This window comes from Sorex araneus, chromosome 1 (assembly GCF_027595985.1).
Source record: "Sorex araneus isolate mSorAra2 chromosome 1, mSorAra2.pri, whole genome shotgun sequence".
Classification (NCBI taxonomy): Eukaryota; Metazoa; Chordata; class Mammalia; order Eulipotyphla; family Soricidae; genus Sorex; species Sorex araneus.
The window spans coordinates 184,867,028-184,890,370 of NC_073302.1; the positions used below are offsets into that span (position 1 = coordinate 184,867,028).

At 40.8% G+C, this 23,343-nt stretch overlaps 1 protein-coding gene across 22 annotated transcripts in view; it reads right to left on the reverse strand.

Moving 5' to 3' along the window:
• Positions 1-23,343, reverse strand: part of PPIP5K2 (diphosphoinositol pentakisphosphate kinase 2) — a 74,795-nt gene that overhangs the window by 51,044 nt on the left and 408 nt on the right. For 21 of the 22 annotated variants that reach the window (XR_008627947.1, XR_008627946.1, XM_055124039.1 and 18 more), the window contains exons 2-9: positions 16,615-17,004; positions 14,205-14,400; positions 11,727-11,817; positions 10,372-10,457; positions 8,740-8,894; positions 7,196-7,297; positions 5,478-5,639; positions 3,704-3,825 (exon numbers count right to left, since the gene is read on the reverse strand). Coding sequence is in view for 20 of the 22 variants with exons in the window: in XM_055124039.1 (XP_054980014.1) it covers positions 3,704-3,825; positions 5,478-5,639; positions 7,196-7,297; positions 8,740-8,894; positions 10,372-10,457; positions 11,727-11,817; positions 14,205-14,400; positions 16,615-16,728 (1,028 nt within the window). In the remaining 2 variants the exon portion in view is untranslated. Of the gene's footprint in view, positions 1-3,703; positions 3,826-5,477; positions 5,640-7,195; positions 7,298-8,739; positions 8,895-10,371; positions 10,458-11,726; positions 11,818-14,204; positions 14,401-16,614; positions 17,005-23,343 lie in introns of those variants that run through there. The other variant, XM_055124052.1, reaches the window with a different exon arrangement.

The window sequence follows — 23,343 nt, forward strand, 5'->3', positions numbered from 1 at the left end:
TACTTAATTAACATGTATGCAAAGAATAAATGAGAACTCAATAGCAAAGTCCATACTAAACTTTTGTTTTTAATAATAAAATGAGCTAAAAACACAAAGAAAAATTTGTTGTCTTTAGGCAATAGTTAATATGCCTTAAGTAAGGATTATTTTAGTACTAATTTTGAAGCTGCTTAAGGAAATTACTTAGTTGTCTCACATATCTTCCTTTTCTTCCTACTGTTTTGCAGTCCATTTTTATATATTACTTTATTCAATACGTGCTCACTGCAGAATTACTCTTTTCTATACATATTTATAATCTCCTTTTAATACGGGATCTCAAAGAGTAGTATCATCCTCAGCCTACTAAGGAGGAAGGTAATATGATTTGCTATAACCAAGAACAGAAAATGGTAGAACCAAGATTCAAAGAGAATTATTTTATTTCAGGCCTAATGATGCTTCCGTTGGACCATGGTGCTTTAAGGTAATGGATATAAGGCACTGACTGTTCCCTCTCAGTCTTAGCAACTCTCTTCTATTAACGAACTTATGTCTGACATGGCATTTACTGAGCTAACTGATACACAGTTATAAAAGAAGAGTAACAAGGTATATGCTCCACAATTATGATGATGATAAAGCTCATCATTTCTTTTGTGATGCAGGAAGCTTCTTGGTTTGATGTAGTCCCATTTGTTTATCTTTACTTCTGTTTGCTTGGCCAATGGCGCTAAATCACTGAAGTTACCTCTACATTCAGTGACTCAAAGTATTCAATGTTTTTCTCAATATAATCTAATGGATTCAAATTCGATATCAAGGATTAACCGATTTTGACTTTTGTGCAAGGAGTCTGCATTCATTTTTTCCACGGCCACTTATCAATACATTTGTTGAAGAGGCTTTCCCTGGCTCCTCTTCATGTGTTGGCCCTTAGCAAGATTAACTGTATGTATTTCTGAAGATCTATCTCTAGACTCTCAATTCTATTCCACTGGTCTGAGATTATGTTTACTCCAGTACCATACTGTTTTGATCATGTCTACTTTATAATACAACTTGAAATTGGGAGAAAAGAAGCCTTCCCTCTTTTTTCCCCTTGGATTGCTTTGACTATGGGGGGGGGGGAGTTGCCTGTATATATCTTAATCACTTCATATAAATTTGAATTGTGTTTGATGTCTTTAAAAAATGTCATGGATCTTTTTAAAGGAACTGCCCTGAATTTGCATAATGCTTTAGACAATACTGATCCTTCCAATCCAAGGTTAGACTGTGTCCTCACTTCATGTCCTCTTTGATTGATTTCTTTCAGTAGTGACTTCTAACTTACTTTGCATAAGTCTTCCATGTCTTATTAAGCTGATAGCCAGTATCTGATTTTTTGAGGCACAATTGTAAATGGGATTATTTCTAAAATATCTTTGTCCTCGATTCATTATTTGCATATGGAAAAGCCATGGACTTCAGTGTGCTGATTTAATAGCCCATCACATCACTGTATAAATGTTTAAGAGCTGCTTTGAGGAGTCTTAAGTCTTGAGGGTTTCCTTAGTAACATGTCATCTGCGAATAATAAGTTTGACTTCCTTTTTTCCTATCTGAATGCCCTTAATAGCTCTTTTTTGCAAAATTACTAAGGACTTCTAGTACTACATTGAGTAGAAGTGGTGAACGTGGATAACTGTGTCTTGTGTTTGATTTTAGAGAAAAGGCTTTCAGATTTTCACCACTGAATATGTTTGCTGTGGGCTTGTGTTAAATTGCTTAAACTATACTGAATAAAGTTCCTTCAACTCACATTTTATTGAGCTTTTATCATGAATCTTAATGCTTTCTCTGTAACTATTGTATGATCATACGACTGTTTCTTCCCTATCTATTTCTAAGATGTACTACACTGACAGACTTGCGTATATTAAACCATCCTTGCATTCCTGGCATGATCTAGGCCAGGGTGTATAATCTTTCTGATGTACTGTTGGATTCAGTTTGCTAAAATTTTGCTGAGGATCTTTGTACCTATGTTTATCAACAATTTAGGTCACCTTTTTTGGGATGTCTCTTTCTCTTTTAGTACGAGTGTAATGATTGCTGGAAAGGCCTGGGAGTAAATCTTTTTAAAAATTTGAAAGAACTCACTAGTAACACCATCTGGGCCTAGGCTTTTGTTTTGGGGGAGAGTTTTGATCATCATTTCAATCTCTTCAATAGTAGTTGGCCCAAACAGGTGGTGTTTCTTCTTGGTTCAATTTTGGAAGGTTATAGAATTCTGAAATTTATCAATTTCTTTTATGGTCTCCCATTATGTGGCACAAAGACTTTTCAAGTTCCTGATGATCCTCTGCATTTCTGTGGTAGAAGAGGTGTCATCTCCCCTTTAATTCTGATTCAGCTCAGTAGGAATTTTTTCACTGTCTTTGAGTCTTGTTAATGGTTTGTTAATCTCGTTCATTTCTTTTCAAAGAACCAGTGCTTGGTTTCGCTGATGTTTTGGATTGTTATTTAGATTTCCCTTTCAGTAGTTTTTGCTCTAATTTTACTATTTTGCTGGTCTTTTTCTAGCTGCTTAGTTGTGTACTCAGGCTAATCAGTGCTTACTGTAGGCACTTCATTTCTTTCTAGTGGATGCTTGCATTTCTATCAACTTTCCTCAGAGCACCATTTGTGCTGTATCCCCTAAGTTCTGATAGTTCATTTCTTTATTCATATTTACTTCAAAGTTTCTTTTGATTTCCTCTCTGACCCACTAGTTATTTAGTAGTAAGTCACAATTTCCAAGTGTCTTTAGAGTTTTCCCCCACTTGTTGTTGGTCATTAACTTCTATTTTCAATGCATCATTCATGCTAACATTTACTAAGTTCCCACGAATTCACTATTCAGGGTTAGGTTATAGATCTTTGAGATACACTGTAAAAGCTGACTCCATTTATTAGAAAATACTTTTGAACCAAAATGTGAGGATCTCAGGGGCTGCTCCAGATCAATGCTCGGGGGCAACTCCCATGCTGCTTGAGAGACTGTGCGGTGCCAGGATAGAACCTGGGCTTTCCACGTGCAAAACACGCATTGCAGCCTCTGAAGCCACCTCCCCGCTCAAATACACTCAGAGTGTAAGTTCTGAGAACCAGAAAGCTCAATGTCTGGAGCCCGTGCTTGGCTTCCTGATTCCCCCAAGCCACGGCATGGGAGCACAACTGGGCCCGGGGCTGGGCACAGGCCGGAGGAGTGTCGGGCGGGATCCCCACACAAAGGGCACATTTCTTAGGGCTTTTCCCGATGTACTCTGGAGTGGTTAAAAAAAGTTGTCTCGTCAGTCTTTGAAAAATGTTACCATTTAAGTCAAATTATATAAAACGGGATAATGGGTATAGAATGATGCAGTAATTTCTATATGAAATACACGCACCCATATTCATATAGTAATCTCATGAGATTACGTGTGCACAGACATGAACGTGTGCATTTGTGTGCTTGATATCAGAGACAGAACCCAGGGCATCAAGCATGTAAAAATAAAGTTTATCACTAACCCATATCCTGGTTCCTCATGAAATTAAATTTAAATGCATCTACTTGTAAAAAATAGGATCATTTAAGATAATATTACATTCCAAATGTCAGGTTTTAGTGTTATGCTGTAAAGTGGTAAAATAGGTCAAATGATAACCATACAGTAAAAACAAATCTAAGAAGAAACAAAGAAAAAATCCTTACCCAAGTATTTTTGCACAATCATCATAATACTTCATGGAATTTTTCACAAAACTGAAGCCATTAACGTCACAGACATAGGATTGTCCATTGGCCCGTAACAAATCAAAGCCACAAACTGTTTGCTGTTTAAATAAATTATAAATCATACACTATCATTTAAGATTCAGTTTTCTAACATTAATAGCAAATATCAAACTTTATAAATGCCTGAACATGCATTACTGTGTTTTTAGTTTACCTCATAGTAACTACAGTATTAGTTACTAAAGTTACTAGGTTACTAGTGTATTAGTTACTGGAGTCACAAGTTCCTTAAAGAAAAGCAAGATATAGGAGAATAATGTTCAAGGGACTGAGATGTCCAAAAATAACTGTCAAGAAAATCTTTTAATTCTTGTTTAAAATTTCAGCAAAGGAAATAAACTTTAAGGCTCTGATAAATTTTGCAGCAGCAGAAATTTTATTACTTTAATCCAAGAAAAAGAGTTTTAAAGTCACATTCCAGAGGAAATACCTGGGTTGAATTCTCAGCATCCCATATGATCCCCAGAGTACCACTGAAAGTAATTCCTGAGTGCAGAGCCAGGAGTAACCCCTGAGAACTGCCAGATGTGGGGTCCCTCAAAAAAACTTTTTCAAAGGCTAATAGTTCCTCTATGAAGAGATTTCAATTGGACAAAAATAACTTATTAATCTATAACATTACTAAGCACCTGATTTTAAACAATACATTTAAGGCAAGTCTTCAAAAGGTAGGGAATACAAGATAAGCAACTTCTATTTATACTATTTATACAAATTATTAAACAAAAGCCTAAAATATAAACTAATTGAGGGAATTATTCTAATTTTAAACACAGAAGATTAACCTACAAGCAAGGGTAGAAACATTGTATATCTGAAAATTCTTTGTAAATAGCCACATAAATCATAGCATCCAAATAAAAGAAAAAATTCAAAAAATGTATTTCTACTGCTTTCACTTACATATATTAGTTCAATTGCCAAACTTCAAAGACTACTGAAAGTTCTGTTTATTCATCAACAAAAACAAAATAAAAAAATCTTTGTTGTTTTTTGGGCTACACTCCGTGGGCTTACTTCAGGCAGTGGTCAGGGAATCACATGGGGTGTTGGTGCTAGAACCAGCTGCAGGCGAGTGTCCGACCTACTGATTATCACTCTGTCACTGTCACTGTCATCCCTTTGCTCATTGATTTGCTCGAGCAGGCACCAGTAACATCTCCATTGTGAGACTTGTTATCATTTTGGCATATCGAATACCCACGGGTAGCTTGCCAGGCTCTGCCATGCGGGCGAGATACTCTCCGTGGCTTGTGGGGCTCTCCAAGAAGGGCGGAGGAATCGAACCCGGGTCGCCTGTGTGCAAGGCGAACACCATACCCGCTGTGCTATCACTCCAGCCCAGCCTCCCCAAATCATTTTTACGTGAGAAAACAGCACTGCTGACTAAAATCTTCAATACTGGTCACCTCTAAACCCATTTTAATGGTTTTGCTCTGCAATTTTAGTTTCTGAGTAAATTGACAATTTGCTTTTATATAACAAGATAGAATATAGAGAAAGAACTTTATTATGTATTTTTATTATTGGCACTAAAAAAACCCTCATAAATATACAAATTATTCAGATACACTTTTCTGCTCCCTCAACTTACTTTTAACAATTTTCAGACCAAATACTATCTCTTTCATTCAAAAGAGGAAAATGGAATTCTATTTGAAAGAACTATACTGCCTGTGTAACATCTTACCTTAAAAGCAAGGCAAACTTTCCAAGCAATTAATTTCTCCCGTGCATTAAGAATCACAGGGTATCTGACCTCTTTTCCTTCGCTGTCCCGCTCGACCTTACCATCAAGTGCAGGAGATTTTCGAGCTTCAGCATGGGCATAATCTGGACCAACTGTATAAACCTTTCAAAGATGAAGAAAAGGTATTAATTTATATAAATGCCTACCTCTATTTTAAAAACAACCTACAAACAACAAATTAAAAAAGAAATGAAAAACCCTAATTAATAAAAATTATTTCAGTCTCCAGACTAAAGACAGAACCCTCAATCACTGTTGGTGGGTAGTCATCTGGTTCAACCCATATGGAAAGCAATACGCAGATCTCTCAGAAGAGGGGTAGAGAGAGATAATGCAGTGGGGAGGGCATTTGCCTTGTACGCAGAAAACCTGGATTCAATCCCACATTGTTTCCCAAGGGTCTCAAGGAATAACTGCTGAGTGCAGATCCAGGATTAATCCCTGAGCATCACCATGTGTGCCCCTTCCCGTCCGCCCCCCATGACTCAGTGATAACATTTTAATATGTCTAAAATAAAGAGAGACAACATATTTTTTTTAAATAAGTTATCTGGCATGGTTTCTGCTGTCAAAAGTAAGGTTCATGCAACAGACTGAAATACCTTATGTAATTCATAAGTACATTATGATTCTTATGGGTCCGATTCTTTTCTGGAGCCAAATCGGACTTCCAGAAACAGGTCTACACTTTAGAAAGAGTGCTGTGACTGGCAGCAAGGAAGCAGTGATGACCTTCTGCCACTGACAGAAATCACAGGTTCTTGTAACTGTCACAGACCTCAAGCTGCTGATCAAGCTCCAAGTTTCCCTGAAACAGGCACGCATCTCATTTGTCTCTATGGTTCTTTACTCGCTTATTTCCAGTCTGAAGATGCCTGTGTCTCTTCCCTCCCTTCACATGTTCCTAAGCAGTAAAATTTCATTCAATAAAAACTACCTTTCAATACACAGACACACAGACACACACACACACACACACACACACACACACACACACACACACTTCATTAAACAAAACTACCTTTCAATACACACACACACGCACATGCACACACACGTGCACACACAACAGTCACGGATCTCAAAACAGAGTCAAACTAAAGTTTCAAACTAGGAAGACTAACATGTGCTTAGTCGCTCTATTTTTAACTTACTATCCTTCTAGGGAAACATGTGTGGTATTAAATGAAGATGTGCGTGTTTTATATTTTTGATAAAGGCATTCTAACAAAAGTTTTCAGGTTTGTAGTACTGTCTATTCTATTTTAACCATTTAAAAGCAAAAGCATTACTCTTAAAAAACTGCATTCATAGACTTCTAACTGCCCTTAATAATAGAAAACAGATATTAAGAATCCTGAGTTTCGCGGGGCTGGAGCAACAGCAGCGGGTAAGGCGTTTGCCTTGCACTAGGCCGACCCGGGTTCGATTCCCAGTATCCCATATGGTCCCGAGCCCCACCAGGGGTGGTTCCTGAGTGCAGAGCCAGGAGTGACGCCTGTGCATAGCCAGGTGTGACCCAAAAAGCAAAAAAAAAAAAAAAGAATTCTGAGTTTCAGAGATCCAGAAGAGAGGGTACACATAGGTCATTTAAAAGTTAACATACTTTCTGAGATCAACAGTAAATTCTCATTAAGTAATTAAAATATAAATCTTACCTTGACATCAGTACCATCTGTAGGCATAAACTCTTCATATATATAGGAACCTGTTTTTCGTACATTACTTTCTGGAGAATAAACACTACTTCTACTGCCAATCTGAAAACAGAAGATGTAAATTAATATTAAAACTAAATTGTTTCCCTCTGCTTACAAATATCCCTTATAACCACCTACTTGCACCTAGATTTTTTAAAAATTTGGCCAAAAAAAAAATTTGGCAAACATTTAATGAAACTTTAGTATTTGGCACTCATTTTCGGCTGCAATTGTAGCTTACTACTAAGTGAGACAGCACCAAGGACAATGAGCACTGAGGATTATGTCTCTAGTAGCCAAGCATGCTGCTGCAGGTAGCTCCTCAGTTCGACCAATATATAAACATCACATAATCGATTCCGAGGGGCCAGAAAGGGGCCTTGAGGCCCAATTCTGGAGCCTTGAGTTTTGATCCCACTAGAGTTTTATGTAAAAGGAGTCACTGTAGCACTTTGCTGGAGTGGGCACCAGTAACGTCTCCATTGTGAGACTTGTTACTCTTTTTGGCATATCAAATACGTCATGGGGAGCTTGCCAGGCTCTGCTGTGCAGGCGGGATACGTCGGTAGCTTGCCGGGCTCTCTGAGTGCGACAGAGCAGTTGAACCCAGGTCGGCCGCGTGCAAGGCAAACGTCCTAGCTGCTGTGCTAGTTGATAATATATGCTCATAATAAACTTACAAATAAAATTTCAAAATTTTTATAATTCAAAAAATTTCATTCCTTGAGCAAAATATGAGGATCAGATCTTTTGTATGGTATTATTAAATCCAGAATATTTCCACTTTAATCTACATAAAAGAATATATCCAGTCCTGTTTTGTTTCTCCATTTCCACTTTATATGTGCATTTTTCATTCCTGATTTATTGCAAAACAGTAGGATTTATTGCAAAACAGCAGGATTTATTGGCATTCCTGCCAATAAAGCCTGAACTTCTGCTTGTTTCAAACTACCCTGGTCTTTCTGATCCTGCCAATCCGAAAAGTAATTCAATGTTATTATTTTTCAGATTTGCGCTTGTTTTATTTTTGGCTTCGGGGCTACAATCAGAGGTGTTCAAGGCTTACTCCTAGCTCTGTGCTGAGTGATCACTCCTGGTGGGGTGCAGTGAGACCAAATGCTGTTCTAGAGCCCAAATCAGGAGCATTTGTTTTTCATGGATGCAATCTGTAGCATGACTTAAAAAGCTATTAGTATTACGTTTTCTATCAATGATTCATTCGCGGAACCATTTTTTCTAAAGTACTGCTGATCTTATCTTTATTTCTTATGGACGCAGAAAAATATAAATCACAAGAAGTCAAGACCAAGTAAAATTGGTATTCTTTAGGTAGGAGTTCTGCAGTAACAGTAACTAACAAAAATAATGATCCACTTTATTCTAGCAAATTATGATAATTAACATTTTGGTGAGACATTCTTAAGCACAGTCCTATTAAGCACCTGACTACTTCTAGGACATTTACAAAGAACAGAGTATTAGGGGGATAACAGCTTTACCTTTCGAAAAAGCCTCTGACTTCCACCACCAGCAGAGGTTGGGTAGTAAATGTAAACATTGTGATCTTCTGCGCTGACTGGCTTTTCTACAAATGGCTTTTGGAAAACTTCTCCATTCACTTCTACATGATCTTCCCCTTCAATCAGATTGCATTCTAGAAATCAATCACAGTAGCAAGAAAATTTATATCCTGTTTACCCTTATATCCTAGACATACTATAATTGAAGACTGTCCTAGAATAAAGGTCAAAAGCACGGTACACCAGGATAACAGACTCAATCTGACTTGCACTAGAATACAACGCAAGCAACAAGCATCAATAATCAATATTTTAATTGGTATGTCGCATTAGAAACTGTGGACTCTTCAAAAGCTGTGAGGCGTACCCACGCCATCAACGTACTGTATTATCCCACAGAATCCAGTGTCACATAAGCAACAATGCTCAGACTGAGAAAAACTCTTTTAAAACCAATAGGATTGGAGCCAGAGCACAGCAGGAAAGGCACTTGTCTTGCTCACAACCAACCACAGTACCACAAATAGTCCCCTGAGCACCACCAGGAATGATCACTAAGCACAGAGCCAAGAGTAAGCCTTGAGCATCACTGGTGTGAGATGGCTCCCCGCCAAAAAGAGGCAGATAACGTCCAACGCACCATGATTGACTAATTTCGGTATAGCTCACATCTATATTCTAAAAAGTTGAGAAAATGCAGCAAAGGAGTTTTCAAAATATGAATAATAATATTTCAAAAATTTTAGCCACCAAAAATTTAATTGTATATTCCTAGCTACTTGCTTAATACACAATTCAGTAGTCATAGAAAAATCACTTCTTTGCATAAATCATAACAAATTTATTAAACACATGACTGGAACGATAGCACAGCAGGTAGAGCATTTGTGTTGCATGCGGTTGACTCGGGTTCGATTCCTCCATCCCTCTCGGAGACCCCGCAAGCTACCGAGAGCATCCTGCTCGCATGGCAAAGCCTGGCAAGCTACCCTTGGTGTATTTGATATGCCAAAAACAGTAAAAAGTCTCACAATGGAGACATTACTGGTGCCCCCTTGAGCAAATCGATCAACGACGGGACCACAGTGCTTTGGCTGAAGAATTCTTCATGGGAAAGGAGCATGTATAGTTCAGTGGTAGAGTACATGGCTCATAAGAAGGTCTGAGGCCCTCTGAAAGCCAAAGTATCATCTTATAAATTATTCTGAGATATAGCAAAGGGTCATCCTCTGAAGAGTGAGATATATCACTAAGTTCTTTTTAGCTTAATAGAGTCAGAGTTTGGCGCTGGAGCGATAGCACAGAGGGTAGGGTTCGATTCCTAGCATCCCAATATGGTCCTCTGAGCACTGCCAGGGGTAATTCCTGAATGCAGAACCAGGAGTGACCCCTGTGCATCACCAGGTGTGACTCCAAAAGCGAAAAAACCAAAAAGACAAAAACAGTCAGAGTTTGCCTGAAAGCTAAACTTATTTAAATCATTAAAAAAATGAAAACCAACCAAGTAAAATACAGAGTTCTTTAAATTTCTTCCCCTCGATAGGAGAAAGCAAGTGACAACGAAGTATGTTGAGCAACAGGAAGTAGTTCACATAAAAATCTTACTCTTACCTTTGGGATTATTTGGATCACGGTTCAAAATCGCATAACGAGGAAGTAAAATACCTTCTGCTTGAAGAATACTATATACTTCTCTCCTGAAGAAAAGAGAGAGAGACCATCCTTACAGTTTTATTGTTCCGTGTCACAGTTAGGGATATAACTGCAGTATTCTAACGAAAGGGACTGGTCACTTCTCATTAAGAAAGTCAAGTATATCAAGTCATTTTATTTTTAGAAAAACTGTCACTTAAATGCCTACTGAAAACTGTTTTCTAAGAAATACCCAGCAATTAGAATAAAAAATGCACGCTAAATATTATAAAACATTGGCTGAAATTCTGAAACCTAATATAAAAGAAGTAATGGATCAATAATAAAAGGGCCCAAGGGCTGGTGCAGACGCAAGTAGGCGGCAAGCCTGGTCTCGTCCACAGCAATACAGAGGGTCCCTGGGAGCCACCAGGGGACACCCCTGGACAGACACAGCTGAAGGAGATGGCCCCCAAACCCAAAAACATAAAAACAAAAACTTAATTATACACCATGACCTGCCATTAAAACTTATACTCAAATTATATATAAAGATATGGGAAATAGATTCTAATAGCATAAGAGAAAAACTATCCCAATTTTGTACACTGAGAATAGATGTCTGAATTCCTAAGTGCAAAATGACAGCAGATGCAGAAGCCAGGTTCAACGCCTTTCTTGAGGTTTTTACCCACATACTTTTGAAAATAAATACAGGATTCTTAATCATATAGCTGAGCATTATACTAAACATGCAGGAACATGTAAACCTAAGGAGATGTTTTAAAATACTTAATATTATAATGTTAATATCTGATAAAAAATATAAAACATATATAGGGCCTCATAACTTAAAAACTCATATTATAATAATAATGCAAAAAATAGAATGTTGGTGAAGTCATATGTGGTCAGAAAAACAACAGTTGAACAAAATATGAATGCATTAAAATTTATACTTTCTGCAAGAAATCTGTGCTTTTGAATTATCAAATGTATACAGTGAAATTGTTTTCAAATATTACAATTTAACACTGAACAAAACTAGCAAAACCTTAAGTTTATCATCAGTTACATCACAATTTTTTTCATAATAGGCAAGGTTTTATAAGCTCTAAAACTTAAAATCCCTGTCCCCAAACTTATAACCTTGCTAATGGATCTGATTCTTTAGTTTCTTCATCTGTAAGATGGGCTACAAATAGCTATGCATAAATATTATTTCAATGTTACCATGAAATAATATATACGAAAATATCTAATGCTATGGCAGTTTATAGTAGATATTAGAGGTGTGCTAATTTTCCTTCCCTAAATTGAATTTCACCACTCACCTATCTTGTATGAGATACTGCATATCCAAGTCATTGATTACAAATGGATTCCTGAGTTTTGCATAGGCAACTGCTTTGTCCAAGGGAAACCCTGAGAACACATATTATTAACATACTCTGTACAATCTTCAAGTAAGTTGACACCTATAACTTATCTACTTATTACGCATAGAACTGCCATTAGGCATGAAATATATATATATATAAAACTTAATGTAACTTACGCTACTAAGTAATGCTAGTTTTACATAACTAACTTAATTATTAAGGCACAGCAAGTCAGTGGCTACATAACCAAAATTTCGAGGAAAGACAGGTTGTTTTTTCAAAGTCATCAGTTCTTCATATACAAATGGAAATATATGTGCATATACCCAAGGTATAGCAATCTGGCGATGCCTTAATTAATACAACTCTTCTCACTTATGACATACCTGCACTCATAAATTAGCTGATAATTCAAATAATTTATACCTCCTTAAAAATGGCAGCTAAAACAAATTAATTCACTAAGAAATAAAATTCTCAAAACAGAAAATCCATGAGAGTAATGCTTCCTGTTACTAGGGCCAAGTCAAGATGTTAAAAGTTACTCATATTCTACAGATTTTGGCAAAATGAAAATAAAAGACAGGCATACTAAGAGTTCAACCAAAAAAATCTTAGAAGAATTTTAATGATTCTATTTTATACTCTATTAAAAACTACAGTCTTCACTTTTACTCAATAGTAAAAATAAATAAAAGAAGCAGTGCTGGGGCCGGAGCAATAGTACAGAAATAGTACAGCAATAGTACAATAGTACAATAGTACAGCAAGAAGGGCACTTGCTTTCCAAGTAGCTAAACCCAGTTCAATCCCTGGCACCTTGTCTGTTCCCTGCCCAAGCACCGCCAAAAGTGATCCCTGAGCACACAGTAAGATCCTTTACACTCAGGAGTAAGCTCCAAGCAACAATGCAGGTGTGGACCCAAGACAAAGAGAAGAAGTGTATTATAAAGATAAAGCGCATAAACTCCAAGTCCTGACTCTATCTTTCACTAGCTACGTGGCCCTGAGCAAATTTATTTCATGTCTCTAAGCCTGTTACCAGGCTGAACTCGTAAGATTAAGGAACTAAACATTTTGCATAATAGTTGGCATAGTCAGTGCTCAATAAATCAGTATAAAATAATATTATTCTTAAATAAAAATATTTTAACAAATAGCTTATCTAGAAAAAGAGGCAAAAAATCAGCAAGGATGCACGTAACTGATATACTACAGGATACTGTGAAGACACTCTCATAGCACTACCAGAACAGTACGCAAAACGGAGGCGGTATTAAAAGCAGAGAGGTTAAAAACCAAACTGCAGCTCTTCTGCAACGCCTTGCAGAGGAGCACCTGGACTGGGCTCTGGGTCAGAGCACTGCTGGGAAGATGTCAAAATAAACAAACAATAAAGTAAATAGCAGTACTCTATCAGGAGCCACTTGGCCACAAATCACAAACCCTTCAAGCTCACAGAACTTACACTCGCAAAACCATCTCTGAACCTATGTAAACCCCTAAGAGAACTCAGCAGACCCTAGAGGCCTGCAGCTAGCTCCCACTTTTGGTTAAAGAGAACTTCCTCCTGATCCGGAGACAGCACGTGGGGTAGAACCTTCAGTGGCACCCAGCACTTTCTAGACAAAGCATTTCTGTAAAAAACCAGGCACAGTGCAGGATGAAAATCTTAACCCCCAGGATACTGAAAGACTGAAATAAGAGGCTTTTTTTTTTGTCAAGACCAGAATTTGGCTTCTAAATGGTTAAAACCAGTAGAGGCTCTGGAACCCATGAAGTCTCAATTGTGCCCATCTATGGCTAAAGGAGATTCTACAGCCACGGAACTAACGTCGAGATATGAACAAGGCTGGGAGCTACATTATTTTGGTAACAAAAAAATTTAATTTGAATACATATAACTCAGTATATGTTTGAAATTACAGTTCTTACGTATATGTATATGACCATGTATGTGAGAAATGATAAAATATATGGCAAAGGCATGAGGACATAAAACACTTAAGAATTTATCCTAAGAAATTTACAACTGCAATGAACGTTATAAGAGTTCATCACAATATTACATTTAATACTGAAAACTTATAACCATCAGTTAGGATATTGGTTAAAAATATCATTGTACATTTATATAAAAGTATCGTCATCATTAAAAATCAGATTTATAAAGACCAAAATGAAAGATAAAAAAATCTCTTGATGTAATTAGTAAAGATATGAAATCTAAAGCTACAGATGTAGATACCATTAAGTCTATTCACTAAAAATGCATATATAAAATAAGTAGAAAATGAATCATATAATTAACATCACCTATATGAGAAAGTGGTTGAGTTTAATTTTTTTTCTATTTTATCCAATATCCTTCAATTAGTATGTATTAATTTTATAATTAAAGGACAAAGGGATTTCCCTGTTCTTTAATACCTTTCGAATGGAAAGAAATTAGACAATCACATAAAGGCCAGTTTTCCACTGGTTCATTTAAAATAACTTCCTCTTCAAATACCACTACTGTGATATATTTAAATAAGGAGATCCGTTCAAGAATTTCCTTCATTGGCTTGGATTTGGATTTCTTTGCCATGGAACATATTCCAACCACAATCTGCCTTTCTGGAGGCTAAAACAGAAAGGAAACAAACAATTAGGATGACTTAATAAAAACTCCAAAGTACAGTTAGCAAAACTCTTTTTTAGAAGTTACAGCAGATACCTGATGAATCAATAAAAATGACACATAAACAGAAAAGGGCAGTTTTCAAAATTACACTGTCATAATATGTAATCATCAAGAAATTTCATACAAAGGTCTGGCAAAGTGAAAAACCCTCAGAACACTGTCATTATTTTCATTCAGATTTCAAGTGTAAACAAAAACTTTTCTTTTCTCCAGAATTCACTTGTCTTCTTCACATTAGAGAAAGGTCAGGGGAGGATCCACATGCATCTAATCCATGTAAAAGGTCAACCAGAGTAAGACCAACAATTCTCTCACTGAAACCTCATCATGAACAGCTTTGTCTGTCTCAGTGATTCAATTAAAAAAAAAAAAGGAAAATTAGAAAAATAAAAAGAACTCTCTCACCTAAAATCAAGCTATTCTGCACCCACAGTCATACAGCACTAAGTGATGCCAGAGCCATGAGTTGGGCTTCATGCTAACGGTCACTAATGACAGCTTAGAAGAAATTTTAGGTGAATTCACACAGGTCTCAAAACTGTGACATTCCAAACCTCAAGCTCACTATTTCTATTTAATGGTGTTGCCAAAAGAAGCGAGAGTGGGTAAGCGGCTCACAGGTCTATCAGGTCACTCACGACTGATTCCCAAGTCCTCACGTTGTTTCCAGTCCTATCAAATGTACATGCTAGTGTGGCCAGTTTCTCATTTCAATTCTCTGCTCTCTCCAGATCTTACACAGTCCATATAAAATTATAATCCAGGCCCAAAGTGCTTTACTAGACCATTATAAATCTACAGATAAAACTTAAGTAACACCAGGCTGTACAAACAGTACAGTAGATAAGGCACTTGCCTTGCATGCTGCCAAGCTGGTTTAAGCCCTGGCACCCCATATATGGCCATCGAGCCCGGACAGGAGTGACCCCTGAGCACAAAGCAAGGAGTAAGCCCCGAGCACTAGTGGATGTGGTCCAAAAACCAAAAACAAACAAAAATAAGAAATGTCATAATTGTTATTTTTCTTGTGCATATATGTACATATGCATATATATATGTGTGTGTGCACACACACATATATAAAAGCAACATGGTATTTTTACATTACCTCCCATAATTGATCGAACTTCAGGATTAGTATTTCATGTCATTGTAAACCCTAACTTATGTTACCTGCTGTCTTTCCCTCTCTGATCATCTCCTTTTATGTTCCCTTCTTCGATTCTATTCCAGAAAAAGACTTGACATAGAGCCAATCAGAGAGAACAGCAGGCAGGATGTCACTTTACCGCTGACCAGGGTGCAATCCCTGGCACACGTGGTACTCCCTGCCCCCCAGAAGCACCTCCAGGACTAAACCCTGAGCACCACTGGGTTGACCCTTCCCTCCAAAGAAACAAAAAGCCCGGACACAGCTCATTGTGATGGTTCTAAAAATTATCGTAGGCAATAAATATTTCATGCTTCTTTATAAATAAACTAGAATATATTAGCAGAAGTATAAGAAATTCTGGATTTATGACTGATTACTTTTCCTCCTTTCACTCCACCTACTTTTGAGTTACTCAGGCAAATTACTTAAAGACACAAAATTACACTGAGAAGTTTGATCCCATATTCTATCTCTTCGTGCACTATTGATTCAAAATCTTCAAGAAACAGTATGTCTTTTCAGTTTAAAATATTTTCAGAGGTTGAAGTGATAATAGAGTGATAATACATGCATGTTTATCTTGCATGCACCCAACCCAGGTTCAATCCCAGGCACTGTGTATCGTCCCCAAATTCTAAAAACGCAGAACCAGGAGTAAGCCCTGAGCACCACCAGGAATAGACCAGACTAAAACTAATTTTTTTCTAAAAAAAATTTCTATTAAAAAAAATACGCCTTACAGTTTATTAATAACAACTCATCTTAATAGTAATTAGCGGGGGCCAGAGCGATAGTACGTCGGGTAGGGCATTTGCCTCTTGCACGTGGCCAACCTGGGTTCCATCCCCGGCATCCCATAGGGTCCCCCAAGCACTGCCAGAAGTGATTCCTGAGTGCAGAGCCAGGAGTAAGCCCTGAGCATTGCCAAGTGTGACCCCCCCCCCAAAAAAAAAAGTAATTAGCAAAAGGATAAGGCTATGTTGCTCAAATAAACAACTTACAGACTCATCTTCCTCCTCCTCATCTTCATCTGCGTGGTGGAAGAAATGGCGGTAACTTCCAGAGTTTATTTCTGAATCCTCGGGCCCAACAAAGAATCTGGGGACTTCACTCATTTTTTATTTCATCTGCTACAGCTACAATTTAAATGTGCTATGCCGAAACTGCATCTAAGTAAACAACCTCCAAAGAAGGCATTCTTTCCCTTGCTACAGTAACTGCCATACAGATCCGCTGCAGCCTGTTTTTGCTTATACAATCACTCGAAATTGTGATGACAGTTGGCAAACAGTCTTCCGCTCTCAGATCTCATTGCTTCATTGCTGGTGCAGCTTAAAGGGCAGAGACAATGGGCCTATTGCTTCCGTGAACAGATGAGGCAATGGTTTCACCTGAAATAGAATAAAAATTATGGAGACTATAACAAAACCACTCATGAAACTACGTATAAGAAGGCATCAACCCAACATCTTGTTCTTTAAGATTTAATTCTAATTTAATTGATGATGTTTTATGAGACCTTTCAACATTTAACTAGCCAGTATTGATTTTATCCATGATTAAAACTATAATCACTGGGGGCTGGAGCAATAGCACAGCAGGTAGGGTGTTTGCCTTGCAAGCAGCCAACCCAGGTTCGATTCCCAGCATCCCATATGGTCCCGCGAGCACTGCCAGGAGTAACTCCTGACTACAAATCCAGAAGTAACCCCAGTGCATTGCCAGGTGTGACCCAAAAAAGAAAAAAAAAAACCTATAATCACACAATGTATAAACACCAAGAGATTTTTTTCATTAAAGCATGCAGAAATAATTGAAATAAATCAATGTATTTTACTTCATTCCATTTGCACTGTTAAATATATATATATATATACATATATATATATATAAAACATGTTCACTGGAAAAGAACAAAAGTTTTGACTTGCTATGAAACTTGCTAGCACTGTATATTAATCCTAGTTCTTCTGCTTGTACCAAATGGCAACTATATTTTGGGTTCTTTTTTGCTTTTTACTCCCCCCCCATCCAAAAGCAACCCTATTATTTCAACAGTGAAAGGGGCATATATTTGGCAATAAGATATGACTTTTGAGACCTATCACATAATAATTCACAAACAATGCTAGTTTCTCTTGAGTCCCAGTTTCTTCATCTATTAAAAAAAATAGTTCCATATCCTGTAACTCCATGATGCTGAAGAAAGGTAGACTAAAACAGAGCGATACATATACTAACCCAAAGTACTACATTCTATCAATCAAACTTCCTAACATAAAATGCAATCTAGTGTAATTTACTCCTTTTATGTAAGATGGTATCTGCAGTCAACAAATATACGTATCATTTGAAAAAAAAACCTTCGTTTTAAAAACTTCTTACATCGTGCATTCTGACTGTGTGCTTTTGACTTCAACCCTTCTTCCACCACAATTTTCTGCTCAATAAGGAAAGCACACTTGATTCTGTTTGTTTCAGTGTGACAAGCACCCCAACAAAACTGGTAACATATAATAGGCAATATCAGTGCATCAATATCCATTTCAGAATGGCAACCAAAGAAGATACATACAACTGCATGAACAACTCTGCTTTTATGTCTGCATGTACATATGCATATAACAATGTATATACCCACTTTGTGGCAATAGTTTTGTATAAAACAGTGCTTCCTTATAATTCAGGTAAGCCAATGGAAACACCTAGCAGTTCAGTGTTAGAATCAAAGATGAAAACTGTTTTCTAAAAAGTCTGTCATCTGGGACTGGAGAGAGTCCAGCAAGCAGAGTTGCCTGGGATGAGGCCGATCCCGATTCAATCCCCGAACCCCATCTGCTGGCCCCTGAGCCCCCAGTAGTAAATCCCTGAGTATAGGTACAGAGCCAGGACAAAGCCCTGGTGTGTGTGACCCTCAAACCAACTAACTCCCTCCAAAAAAAAAAAAAAAAAGGGAAGTTTGTAATTTCATAATTTTTGTTCCTTCCTACTAAGGAAAACTGGAATGCATAAAAAATAAAATTTAAAAATAGATCAGTAAGAAGTCCTGCACAGTTGTGGCCCCCGGCGTGTCCCCATGGTTGCAGGCTGCAGCACTCCTCCCCTCCAAATCATCCTCACGGCCCCCACAACAGTGAAAGCCACCACTAAGACAACCGAGTATTCATTAATAACCCCAGCTACAAGGCAGAACTACCAGTACTTCTTAGCTGCAGAACCAGGGCTGCATTTCCAATTCATCTTTTTACTACAGAGAATCCGCATTTTGAACACTTTTACATATGTACATGTTGAGCAGAAATCAACTTTGGCAATGGCATGAAATCCATAGTATGAACTAATGACTAGACTGTCACCATGTAGAATTGTTTCAGTCTTCAAAGTTGCCTGACATTAACAAATAAATGTCCTCCTGGATTAGGAATTTAAGTCTGAAATTGGCCCCTGTTCATTTGGAGGAAGACAGAAAAGGAATCAACATAGACACAGACACACCTATGCCCAATGCATTTTCCGTAAGAAGAGCTCTTCAATGAGATGACAGCTGAGCAGAAAGAGGAATTCCACGAGGAAACCAGAAACAGGATTACACAGTCAGTGCATTCAGGGTGAGAAATAAAGGAGAAAGGCCCTCACACTTGACACTGTGTCTGAAGCCCAAGATGGGAGAGCACTGGGGCTCGGAGCCACTAAGGACGCCAGGAAAGAAGGTCGAGAGCCAGTTTTGAGAGGAACCAAGGAGAGAAAAAACTGAGAAGCCAAGGAGAGAATATCCAATTTCCAGGTGACTGGGCTGCATTTTCAGAGAATGGCGGCGGGAGGGCCGGCAGAGACAGGAGCAGGCCCTGCAAACCCTCTGAAGGGCTGTGACGAAGGCAGGCACCGGGACTGGGTGTCAGGAGGTCATGATGTCCAGAGGCTGCTGCTTTGCTCTGCATCTTTTTCTTGTCCCGCTTATTTTCTTTAAATCTATATATTTAATCTATATATTTAAAATATTTAAAAGGACTGAAAAAGTTCATGGTTAAGAGCATGCATAGATTTTGCTAAAAAGAGTTAGCTTGGAAGTCCAGTAACTGTGTGATGGTGAGCAAGTTAACCTCTCTCGAGACCTCAATACACTTGTCCACACTTATCTCACAGAGATTGGAAACGTGTTTGCCTGCCCCGGCCACATTCCATGTGAGTGAAGCAGAATGTTTAGGAGCAGAGCCCAGGTGCTGCTAAGGCCACCCACGTGCCTCCAGTGTGCAGCCCGTTCAGGGATCAGTGCAGTTCTCCAAGGATCAGGAAAGTAGAGGAAAAAGGAAGCACCTGGCCAGCAAGAAAGAAGATAAAGCTGATGAAGCACAATCTTTCTCCTCCTAATACTCAGCACATCTCAAGTATCCAATAAAATAAACAGTCCTCCACAAAACTTTCCTTAATGATTTTGAAGATTTCACCTCTGAATAATTCTTTTTGACCTTTGGATTTAACCTTATACTAGGTTCTCAGCGACCGTTCCTCTCGGGGTTCCTGAGAAAGCTTGTGGGGTGCTGGGGATCAAAGCATGGTCACCTGCAGGCAAGGCAAGCACCCTACCCGGTACTATCTCTGCATCACCTTGTACTTCTTTGGGATTAGAGAAAGTTTCCTCATTCTAAAAATATCTGGGGTATAAAAGGGCTCAGCATTTGATCAGAAATGGGAACCATACAAAGGTCACAAAATCAAATAACTGGAACAAGATCACAAGGCCAGTAAGGGTTGCACACGAAACTCAAACACAGCCTGTTTAAACCAAAGGCCTTCGTGTTTGCGTAAGACCACGCAGAACTCCGAAGTTACTTATCAGAGCATGATCTGCGTCTAATAAATTGTAGGAAAATGGAGAGCAGGGAATAAATCAGGTTTTCTTACCCACTTCAGTATATGAATATTATATTGTGGTAACGAAGAAATTCTATGACATAATAGGAGATCCAAGAAATGTAAATAACTATTTCACTTGACCTTCTGGCAAATCAAACAGTCTGTGTCTGCAAAATTTTTACATTACCCAATATTTTGATCAAACTACATCTTTTGTTTAAAATTCAAAAATAAAAATGTTTAAGCCTTATGTTACAACATCAAAAATCAGAGTCCCCTCACCCCAGCCTCTATTTCAATATCCCTTATACAACAGGAGTCCTGCATTGAACCTGACTCAAATCGTTAAGGACCGTCTGTGTGTTCAGCTTGTCACAAATGTCCTAAAAGCTGCATCACCTAACTGGAGAGTCTGTTACAAACGAACAGTGAAGCTTGGAACCCTTTAAAACTGTGTCCCTAGGGCCAGAGTACAGAGGGTAAGACAACTGCAACAGACCTGGGTGCAATGCCTGGGGTCCTGCCTGGGCCCTGGAGCACTACCAGGAGTAACTCCCGAATGCAGAGCCAGGAATAGCCCCTAAGCACAGCTAGGTGTGTCAGAAACAAAGCAACCCAAAACAAAGCGAACAGAAACCGGGTCCCCCCAAACACACTTCACAATGGATTCCAAGATCTGAAACCAGAACACTACTAAATATTTTGTGGCTGACACTAAAGCTGTAGTTTCTCCAACTTCCCTCCCCGGGAAGCTGCCCGGAAGCCCGTGTGTTGGGCACACGCGCCACCTCTCTGAGGTGTGGAGGCAGGTCTGGCCCCGGGCTCAGCGGCTCAGCGCACTGCGGGCTGGATTTGTCCCAGACACCACACAAGGTCCACAGGGAGGGTGCCTGCTGGTGCCCACATTCGACAAAACTGGACCAGAAAGTCTTTGCTGATCCTTTCCCAACTATGCCCTTCCCTGAGTCAATGGAACGTCCCGCCAGCACATGCAAATGGCCTGGTGTTTCCTTTGGAAGGCTGAATGCGACACAGACAGCAGAGCAAGTAGCGCAGGGTACACCCGAGCTCTTCACAGGAATCTTGCTACCTGCTGAAAACGGAGACTGAGGTTTTGGGCTACAATTTTAGGCCCAGGATATGCCAAACAAGGGCGTGAGATATAGTATAGGGGGTAGTGCATTTGCTTTGCATGACTCGGGTTCGACCCAGGTACCACATACAGTCCCCCCAAATCCCATGAGGAGTGTCCCCAAGTGCGGAGCCCGGGGTAAGCAACGGGCACCACCAGGTATGGCCTGAAAGGGCCAACCAAACAATGTAGCAACAATCCAATCCAGAATATTCCCACTTGCCTCCCTTTTGTGGACGACACACAAGCCCCTGCCAACGTCTGTCTTTCGTGGCCCTCCCCCCTGTGGAGACTGGCGCTACTGCCCGTGCTCCGGATCTTTCAGGGGAGGCCTGACTCAGCCACGCAGGATTCTGAAGCTTCCCCTGCCCTGGACTTAAAGTCGAAGCCACCACAGCAGCCCTACACGGCCCTGCAGGAGCCCCCAACTCCTGGGTCCGGGGAAATCGGGAGGGGGCCCCTTCCCAGTCCCGCCGCATGCACGCACACGCGCCGGCCTGAAGGCACCTGCGAACAGGTACCCGTTCCACAGGCCAAGTCTCCCTCCGGACACATAATCCGCCCCGTGGGCTTCACTGCCGGGAAGACTGGCACACACCTTCCTGTCCCCGGCAGCCGCACGCCTTGCAGCCGCACGCCTTGCGCCCCGCCTGGAATCCCACCGAGAGCTCCTCTACCTCTGCCAGTGAGCAGTAGGGACAGGGGCGCTTCTGCCCCCGCCCCCTGGCTGGCCCGGGCACTCATCACTCACTCCCACCCTCTGGACCCCAGGCACTTGGGGACTCTCTCTACCAGCTCGACTGGCGCCGAGAGCCGAGATTTCCCTTCGGAGTGGGAAGCGCTGAAAACCCGTTTCCCAGGGAGAGACCCCCCACCCCGCAGGCCGACTGGCACTCTGCCATTTCCACCCCCACTTCTCCGGGCACCGCACCCCTGAGCCTGCTGCACGGTTTAAAAGCTGGGACACCGACACCCCCCCGCAGGGCACTCCGGGAAGCTCGGGGCCCCCCTCCCGGCCACCAGCAGTTCCCTGAAGTAGCCCGTCCCAGGCGCTACTCGCCTACTGCCCTGGGGGCTCACCGCAGGCCCACCACCCAAGTCCCGCGCAGACAACGCCCCGGTTTCCCCTCCAGCAGCTGACCCACGCTCCGCTGGGTGACCCCCCTGCGACGGAGGAGCTGGAGAGACACTGAGGCCGGCGGGCAACAGTAACCGGCACAGGGCCCGGGCCAGACAACGCGGCTGGGCACTCGGCTCCCCCCGCTCGGCAGGAGCCGGCGACCCCGATGTCCCGGGCCCAGCTCTGCCTTTGCAAAGCCAGAAGCACCGGCTCTGCCCACCGCGCCGGGCGCGGGAGCACTGGCACCCCGGAAGGACCGGGCACCCTGCAAGGCCCCGGGCATCCCGGAAAAACCCGGGCACCCCGCAATGCTCCGGGCACCCCGCAATGCTCCAGGCACCCCGCAATGCTCCGGGCACCCCGGAAGGCCCCGGGCACCCCGCACGGCCGGGATCCGGCCCCGGGACGGTCTCCCCTCGCCCCGCGCGGAAACCTCCCCTCCCGCCGCAAACGCCCGGCACGCCGGGAAACCCCGCGGGTGCAGCGCGGGGCGAGGGTGCTCGGCAGGACCCCGACGGCAGGGTGGGCACGCCCCCCCCGCCCCCCGGGACCGGGCGCCGCGTCTTCGGCATCTCCTCGGCGGGTCTGGGCGCCTACCCCGCCGGAGCACCGCAACACCGGCCC